Here is a 10,285-nt window from a genome sequence, read left to right as displayed (position 1 = left end):
TTTTTTAAAAAACGATTTATTTGTAATTAAATTAATGGTTTTTACTTTCGTCCAACACGCAAATGTTGGACGAAAGTCAAAAGTAATTAAAAGTGACGTATGTGTTGGCGTAAGAATCACTTTTTTCCTTCCGCTCTTCCCAAAGCCAACAAACTATAGATCTATATATATATATATATATATATATATATATATATATATATATATATATATATATATATATATATATATATATATATATATATATATATATATATATATTAATTTTTTGGTTTAAAAATCATTTTTTAGATTTTTTTTTTTTGATTTCCTTGTACAAAGTGGCTGGCCACTTTGTTCATGGAAATCAAAGACTTAAAGTATAATATTTTTTAATCTAGTGGTGTTACATATATTTTAGGTCAAGTTTTGAAATTTGAAATTAGGCTGTTCTTGTTTTTCTTTTACTAATTTTTAGTTCATATAATACTAAATGAAATATCATTATTTAATGATTCTCTTTTATAATTAGATGACATTAAAGTTGACATATCAAAATCTAATGCATTAAAAAGAGCTGCCTTTGAAAAACTAGAGTCTCTTGAAAAGCTTTATGTTGAAAAAAAGAAGCCCGTTAAAAAGAAAAATGAAGTTTTTAAATAATGTTTATTAAAAAAAGAATGATTCTGTTTTTAAAGTAATCATTTTCTCCTTAATTCTCCTTATTTTTTCCTTGAAAAAATCGGCGTTCGCAATCAAATCTTTTTATAAATTGGGAAAATATATCCTTAATTCTCCTTAAAATCCTTATTTTTAGCCTCAGTTTTAATAGTGGTAACCCTGTATATATCAAAAGCTAATTTTAATCTTGGAATGCTTAAGCGAACTTACACTTATTAGAACGTAAAATCATTCAAGATTGTACACATCATTTGTAAGACTTCATCTTGAAGCATTTTCTTCAGCATGGAATTCTTATAGAAAAAAAGACAAAAAAAATCATTGGAAAATCTTGAAAGAATTTAAAAACGAGCTACTAAACTAATGCTTTAAGTAAACTTAATTATGAATCAAGACTCAAAGTTCTCGGTTTAACCACCTTTAAAGATGGAAGAATAGGAGGAATGCTAATTGATTACTTTAAAATTTCCAATAGCTTTATAAAAGTAAACTGGCAGGTCCCAATAATTAAACCACACTGGCATCAGCTACAAGGTCCTGCAGGAGCAGTTAGAAATAATCAACACCCCATCATCAAGCAAACCAAGATTAACATTTGCCAATGAGAATTCTTCTTCACTAATAGAATCAGTACATATTGGAATCAACTACCGAAAGATGTTGTCGAGGCTGATAATGTCTTCCAATTTAAAAATAGACTTGATAAACACTTATCATAGTGATACTAATATTGAAAAACAATTGGACTGCCATAGTCTACAAATTATTTGTTAGATTCACGGAATATTATTCTGTAGCAGTTGTATCTATAATAAATAATGATCTATAATAAATAATAAATTTGAGACCCAACATACTTTTGAAGAAATTTTTTTTCTATAATATTAGAGACCTGTCTGATGTTTAAGGGTCAAAAAAGGGCACTTCCAGTAAAGCATTTTTATTTTTTACAAATGCGTCTGGTTTCATACATGGATTGGCAAATAAGTATGGTTTGTTGTGATGAAATTCACACTTTTGTTTATTTTCACTTCAGCCTAACATACATATATGTATATGTATATATACGTATATGTATATTTATATATATAATATATATATATAATATATATATATATAATATATATATACATATATAATATATATATATATATAATATATATAAATATAATATATATATATATATAATATATATATATATATATAATATATATATATATATATATATATAATATATATATATATATAATATATTATATATATATATATTTATATATATATATATATATATATATATACAGTATAATATATATATAATATATATATATATATAATATATATATATATATTATATATTATATATATATATATATATTATATATATAGATATATATAAATATATATATATATATATATATATATATATATATATATATATATATATATATATATACAGTATAATATATATATAATATATATATATATAATATATATATATATATATATATATATATATAATATATTATATATGTATATATATTATATACATATATATATATATATATATATATATATATATATATATATATATATATATATATATATATATATATATATATATATATATATATATATATATATATATATATATACAGTATTGGACAAAACATTTGCAACCAACATCGAACAATGCTAAAAAGTGTTCCTAATTTTACATGTCTTAAAAACGAAACGAACTATACTACCACAGCAAACAGTTCAGGAGTCTGGAGTCATAGCATTCCATGACATGAGCAACCAGCTGACAGGTGACAGCACACAGGCAGAATTTCGTTGACAAGTGCCATTTTGTAGCGGACAAAACACGTGCAACTTTTTTGCTTTGTTTCAATTTCATAAGTAATTTTTTTAATAATTAAAGAAAGTATCCAGAAGTTTCCAAAAGCATGCAGAAGCTTCCAGAAGTTTCCAGAAGAAGCATCTGGAAGCATCCAGTAGCATCCAGAAATATCCAGAAACATTCAGAAGCATCCAGAAGCTTCCAGAAGCATCGAAAAGAAGCATCTAGAATCTTCCAGAACAGGTTCATACAGGTTCATTTTACTTTATAAGAGACATGTAAATCGACATGTAATTCATTCAGTATATGGAAGTCAATCAGTCAGTATTATCAAGACAGTTTATCGAAGTGAGTTTTATCAAAGTGTTTTATCGAAGAACATCAATACAAGAAGTGAAATACAACAAGTGTTTCATTACATCAATACAGTCCACATCCAACCAAGACGTTGTGTTCCACAGAGCATTATTGTATCATCACAAGGTAAATGTAACACGGTAAGCCTTGAGAAGCGTGATTATTTATTTTTATTATTTTTATGACTTCAAGTGCAAAAATGGCTCCCGACAGTCTTGGATTGGAACTAAGAAAGAAAATTATTGGCGATTACATAAGTGGAATGTCACAAAAAAGTATTTGTGATAAATATCGCGTGAAAAAATGGACCGTATCAAGACTATGATCCAAATATCATTCTACAGGGAAGTTGGCAGCAGATAACAAAGGTGGAAGACCGCGTTCCACCACTTCTAGAGAGGATTCTATGATCGTCAGATCCATCAAGAAGGATCCCTGGATATCATGAGTCGAGGTACAAAAGCATTTAGAGCTGCCTGTATCGGACCGAACAATCAGACGACGTGCTGTTGAAGCCAGATTGTTTTCTCGACGCCCTGCAAAGAAACCGCTGATTTCACTAAAAAACCAGAAGAAAAGACTCCTGTTTGCTACATCTCATATTGACTGGAATGTGCAGAAATGGCTAACTGTCCTGTTCAGTGATGAATCGAAGTTCAACATCATTGGGAGTGATGGCATTTGCCGTGTACGTCGACCGGCCGGAAAATGCCTCGATTTATGTTACTGCCAAAAGACCGTGAAGCATGGTGGAAGCAATGTAATGATCTGGGGGTGTTTTTCTGCTAACGGTCTAGGTCCAATACATCGAAACGATGGAATAATGGACCGTTTCATGTATAAAAATATCCTGAAAGATGTTATGTTACCTCATGCTGAATGGAATATGCCAATAAAATAGGTTTTTCAGCAAGACAATGATCCGAAACACACTGCAAAAGTAGTCAAGCAACCACCTATCGGTGATGGATTGGCTACCTCAATCTCCGGATCTCAACCTTATCGAGAACCTGTGGGAGATAGGGTTGAGAACCTGTGTCAACCGCAGAATTAATCGTGAAGGTGTTCGTAATAAGGATCAACTGTTTGAACAAATTTAAAAGGCCTGGGCAGCGATTCCACAAAGTTTCATTGATCACCTGATCGAATCTATGCCTTGAAGATGCAAGGCTGTGATCGACAACAAAGGATTCGCCACGAAATATTGCTAGCGAAATACAGCTTGATCAACATTTTGTCGAGTTGCACTTGTTTTGTCCAGAAGGAAATCAACTTTTTTTAATACTTTTGATTAATTTATTACTTTTCGTGTACAAATAATGAACTTTGTGATGAATAAAACTTGAAGAATTTTGTTTCTAAACAGTTACATAGTTATTTCTCTAAATTGAAAAAATGCAGCACTTTCATATAAAGAAACTAAACTAGCATTATTTGGTTGCACTCATTTTGTTCGATACTTTATATATATATATATATATATATATATATATATATATATATATATATATATATATATATATAATTTATATATATATAAATAATTTATATATATATAAATAATTTATATATATATAAATAATTTATATATATATAAATAATTTATATATATATAAATAATTTATATATATATAAAATAATTTATATATATTAAAAATAATTTTTTTTGGATTTTACTGTGTTGAAAATGATATTTTTTAACTAAAAATTATAATTGAAAAATCTTTTTTCAAGATTTTTCAATTATAATTATTTTTTTCTATTTTTTATAAAATCATAATTATTTTTTAAATTTATATTTAATTTTGCTTCTTTTGAAACCCAATATGACATAGTTTAAATAAAGTTTTTTTTTTTTTTGACATTTATGGCTATGTTAGAAAATTCAGACTTGAGGTGGCCATTCTAAACCCAACTAAATTTTGGAAAAGAAATAAACAGAGATGCTTTTGAGAACCAATAAAAAATTTTGCATATAAAAAACAGATTTTTTTTTGAAGTAGTGGGATTTGATGCATATCATTCAATAAAATAAAATTATGCTGAATATTCAAGTCTATCTGAATGGTTAAGTTTACTAGACTAATAAAAGTTTTGTTTTTTAATTGAAAAATTCAATGTTGCACATTGCAAAAAGTTTTTAGTAGAATTTCTTTTTAAAGCAGTGTTTTGAGCAAAGAAAGAAAACAAGCATCTGATTTTAAAAAAATTTTTGGGTTCAAAATATTGAGCTTTTAAGTGTGTATTATTTTTAAGTATGAATAACCTTTAGCATAATTATTTTTTTTCAAATTAATGTACTTAATTTTTGAATCATGAATATCAGTTTGTTTTGAAAGTTTTCAGTATTGTTTATAATCCAATTATAATTTTATTTAAAATTTAGTATATAATAATTATTATATAATAATATAAATATATTGTTAAGTAATAAGTTATACAAGTTATCATTTCGCAAATTTTTACTTTTTAGACATTCTGACTTTGCTCGATTAGCGCGAGTTTTAACAGGGACATCTATAGGTTTAGTTTTGGGAGGTGGAGGTGCTAGGTAAATACTTTCTCTATTTTCTTACATTTCTAACATTTTTCTGCAGATATTTAATGCTTATATCTTTTATAATTATAGAGGTATTGCTCACATTGGTGTTATTAAAGCATTAAGAGAAGCAGGTTTTACTAAAAACAGTTTTTTTCTATCTTACATTTTTTTTTTATTATTATCTTTTTCATTTTAACTTTTTGTAAGAATTTAATTCATGACCACAATATTACTAAAATATATTTTTCAATCAATTAAATAAAAATAATATAGTTGATACTTTTGTTTATTTTCTTTGTTAATTTATTTTGTTAAGACATTCCAATTGATTCAATTGGTGGTACTAGTATGGGAGCATTTGTAGGTGCATTATATGCAGAGCAAGGATGTGTTGTAAAAACCATCCAAAAATGCAGAGAAGGATGCAAGGTATTTTATTTATACTTTAAAAATTGTTTTATTTCATTTTATAAAAAGTATTTTTAGTTTTCTTGTTTTCACTATTTATAACAGAAAATGGCATCAATGTGGCGTAAAATTCTTGATATGACCTACCCATACACATCCCTTTTCACTGGTAAGTAAAATTCTTGATACATTCTTACCCATACACATCTTTTCACTGGTAAGTAAAATTCTTGATATGACATACCCATACACATCTATTTTCACTATTTTCTTGATATATCCTAACCCATACATACCTCTTTTTACTGGTAGCTTTTTATTTCTCGGTAAAACTATTTGTAATTTTAAGCTGTTCAATTTATATTTGATTATTTTATGCTTTTAGATTATCAAGATAATCATTTTATTGTATTTATTCAATAGTCATTATTTGAAGCATAATTATTTTATATATGTTATATTTTTTATTTTTTCTTAAGGAAAAGCTTTTAATTCAGAAATCCACTCAACATTTGGTGATATAAAGATAGAAGTATTTATATTATTGTTTCATTTTTTTATACAGATCATATATATACCACTCCAAATTGTTATAAACAATTTTATATAAGGCATATGTAAACTGTTCCAAATTTTTAAAAACATTTTTATTTAAACCAATATAAAGATACAAGCATTTGTAATATTACAATTCTTTTTAGTTTAATTAAAAAAAAAATTTTTACTTATTGTGTAATAAAGCCCCGTCTCTACTTTGTGTTAGGATATGCTACTCCCTTATTTTTGTGTGACAACAGATATTAATGATTCTAAAATGAAAATCCATCAAACAGGTGAGTTGACATGTTTTGATCTTTATTTGTTTACAAAGCATATTTTGTTTTTGTTATTTTTGAAAAATATGAAAAAGTACTTATTTATTCTTGCTTTTTGTTGTTATTATTTTTTCATTTAAAAATATTTAAATGTTAGGTTGTTGCTGGAGATATGTGAGAGCTAGTATGTCATTATCTGGATACCTTCCACCAATGTGTGATCCTGTGGATGGGCATCTTCTTTTAGATGGAGGATATGTGAATAACTTGCCTGGTTCAATTATTAATATAACTATTTTTTCAAGTCTGATTAATTATATTGCTATGATGAAATAAAGTGAACTATTGTGTAATATGCAGGACTGTTTTAAAGATATATAATTTTGAATAATTTCAATTATATATAATTGTTATATATATTCAATTATATAATGTTATATATAAATATAAATATATGTAAAAAATTGTTATATATATGCATGATTTTGAAAATAAAATCATAACAATATTTGATTTTCTTTTAACCTACAGGAGATGTAATGCGATCGTTAGGTGTTAAGACTATTATATGCGTAGATGTTGGTTCTGAAGATGAAGTAGCCCTTACAAATTTTGGTGACACACTTTCTGGTTGGTGGATGTTATGGAATAAGTTCAATCCATTTGCCTCTCCAGTCAGAGTGAGTGATTAGTAAATACTTTTTGTTTTCTTTTTTCATCATTCTTTCATTTTGTTTCTTGAATCTATTTTACGATTTTTACTTATAAAATTAAAAAAAGTTGAAATACCAGAATCAAATAATCGTTGTTTAATAAATAAAATTACATAATATTACTTGTATATAGATTCCCGATATGAATGGAATACAATCTCGACTGGCATATGTTTCCTGTGTAGGAAAACTTGAAGAAGTAAAAAATAGCAGTTTTTACAACTATATTCGACCACCTATCAATAGGTTTTTAGAAGTTTTTTTTGTTTATTTTTTTTTTAACAGTTTCACAAGTAACTCAGATTTTTTTTGTATATGTTTACATGCGGTAGTGGTGTAGTGGTAAAGCGCTCGCTTCATAAGCAAGAGGTTCTGAGTTCGATCCCCACCACGTCCCTGGTAGTACCGCGCTCAACTTGTTTCTCCGCGCAGCAGCCTTGTTTTTTAAGGTTCGTGTTTCAGAGTTATAGAGTTGAGAGAGGGTTATAACCACTATTAAGTAGTCTCCTCATCTGTAGTGGCCTTCTCGGCCTTGAGGATGTGAATAACAAAAAAACAAACAAAAAACATATACAAGCATATACGTATAAAAGTAAACATAAGACAACAAGTTATTTACACCCCTTGTAAAATTTACAATTAACCTCACCTTACTCAAAAATCAAGAAAACTCTTTTATGGAAACATATAGATCATATGTAAGTGCATTATTTAGCCAATTCATGCACTAAGTTGTTGTGCAACAACAAATTAAAAATTTCTGTTTTTAAAAAATGTATGTATGAAAAAGCAATCGGTTTTGATTTATAAACCATAAACCATTTGATTTCAGTTAAATTAACTAAAACTTGTTGCAATTTTATATGTATGTTTTTTAAATTCAATCATTTTCAATTTTTTGTTCAATTTGCTAATACAACCCAGTGCATGAAAGGGTTAAAAGTGTTTTTAAAATCTTTTATTTTTTTCTAAGCCAAGTTTTTGCAAATTATTCTTCTAATTGAAGGGGTTGTAAATTTTACATGGCCACCACCTCAAAACGTTTTTTATTGCTCCAGGCACTGTGGCGTATAACTGTAATAGTCAGGTTTTCCTGACTATTACTAGAGGTCAGACTCCGCAACTATGTTTGCTGTGGGCGCTGCCAATTCTAGGGATGGCCCTGCTTACATGTGGTCAAGGGGTAGAAAGAAATTTTTTAACATTTCTATTTATAATCTCTTTTTACCATAATTTTATATTGATATTTAATGAATAGATAGTTTGAATAGAATTAAATCATAGTATTTTATTTAAAATATATATATATATATACACACACACACACACACACATATATATATATATATATATATATATATATATATATATATATATATATATATATATATATATATATATATATATATATATATATATATATATATATATATATATATATATATATATATATATATGTATATATATATATATATATGTATATATATATATATGGGCAATTCCATTTTTAACTTACGTTACATGCGCAACAACTTTATCAAATATTTGCATATTTAAACTGTAAATTAAATTTTTAGCTGATTTTTATGAAAGCTGTCAGTCTAAAGAATAAAACAAGCTAAAAAATTTTGAGTCTTGCCAAGAGAGGGCGAATTTATTACCAAAAATGCCACTTAACTTACGTTACGCAGAAAACAAGGTAAAAAAAGTGTTGCAACTTTTAGGTCGAATATTTGCGACCCATTAATGCGGATCGTGTTAGAAATTTTTACAAGATGTTGAGAATTCAATACTAATTACAATAATAATAAAAAAAATTATCAGAGGTGACCGCCTAAGAAAGATATACTTGTTTTCTTGATACTAGGTTTTTAACTTATGTTGCATCACTTTCGTTACCTTGCGATTATTTTCAAAAATTAGAATCAAAATATTTAATTTCATTTAGTTTCAAGAACGTGAAAAAGGTTTGTTTGCTGTTGGATGTTTTGTGTTGTTTTTTTTGGGAGGGGGGTGCTGAAATATGCGACATACTTTTAATGAGAGAGGGGTGCATGTATATCTGATCGTTTGTGAACGGAGGCAGGGGTTAAAATTGACAAATATTGAGTGACATACTTTATGGACGCCCCCTTAATTCCATTTACAAACCATTTGTTTTAGGAAAACAAAAATATAAAGTGAATAAGAATATAGTTTAAAATTAAAATGGTTATATCCTTTTATTTGTTTTAAATACTAAATACGTCATGGTGAAGTTTTTTCCGCTATGATCTGGCTCTTATCGACATTAAAGTAGTGGGATTTAGAGATATCTTTCACTTTTTTTACTTGCTGGATAATTTAAGATAGTTTGAGTGCACAATTGCGCGCTGACTTTTCTTCCTTTGACAAATATAGAACTTTGACATTTATGTCTTGAATAGCATTCACAATATCATTAGCTGATTGGATTTCAATTTTTCCAGACTTTACTCTGTTGGTTGCCAAACGCTTTAAAGTAGCCCCAATGCCATCGACAACTCCTTTGCCGTGCATTGCTGCAAAAAAATGCCAAAATAATATTTTTGGCATTTTTTTGCAGCAATTATTTTTAAACTGCGATGTAGCATTATCGCTAAAAATGTGAATTTCTTGGGTATTAAATGAAATAAACTCCAATAACTTATCCAAATTTGCAATTAAGGAGGTCTTAGTGTGATCCAGAGAGTTAGATGCAATGGTGAAAGTTTTAAGATTTTTTTGCCAGATAGCTTCAGTTAAAAGAGAAATTTAATTTGGCCATAGTGTGCTGCTTGAGGCTCATTCTGACTAAAACACTTAAAATTTTCTGCATAGTCAACCTGAATAGTAGCAACATTCAATGATGGATTCATGGATTTAGTAATGCTTAGTTTAAAACATTTAGATTGGTTACCCTTGATATTGGCATGAGTTGTGAATTTTTCAT

At 27.1% G+C, this 10,285-nt stretch overlaps 1 protein-coding gene across 3 annotated transcripts in view; it reads left to right on the top strand.

Annotated features, from left to right (window-relative positions):
* LOC100211798 (patatin-like phospholipase domain-containing protein 7) overlaps positions 1-10,285 on the top strand; it is a 111,124-nt gene that overhangs the window by 89,617 nt on the left and 11,222 nt on the right. For 2 of the 3 annotated variants that reach the window (XM_065790630.1, XM_065790632.1), the window contains exons 29-37: positions 5,302-5,408; positions 5,487-5,530; positions 5,716-5,828; positions 5,913-5,976; positions 6,287-6,339; positions 6,571-6,640; positions 6,780-6,896; positions 7,154-7,302; positions 7,469-7,581. In XM_065790630.1, coding sequence (XP_065646702.1) covers positions 5,302-5,408; positions 5,487-5,530; positions 5,716-5,828; positions 5,913-5,976; positions 6,287-6,339; positions 6,571-6,640; positions 6,780-6,896; positions 7,154-7,302; positions 7,469-7,581 — 830 coding nt within the window. Of the gene's footprint in view, positions 1-5,292; positions 5,409-5,486; positions 5,531-5,715; positions 5,829-5,912; positions 5,977-6,286; positions 6,340-6,570; positions 6,641-6,779; positions 6,897-7,153; positions 7,303-7,468; positions 7,582-10,285 lie in introns of all 3 variants that reach the window. The other variant, XM_065790629.1, reaches the window with a different exon arrangement.

This window comes from Hydra vulgaris, chromosome 02 (assembly GCF_038396675.1).
Source record: "Hydra vulgaris chromosome 02, alternate assembly HydraT2T_AEP".
In the NCBI taxonomy this organism is placed as follows: domain Eukaryota; kingdom Metazoa; phylum Cnidaria; class Hydrozoa; order Anthoathecata; family Hydridae; genus Hydra; species Hydra vulgaris.
The sequence above is the reverse complement of the archived record's forward strand: the minus strand, read 5'-3'. Positions and strand labels throughout refer to the sequence as shown.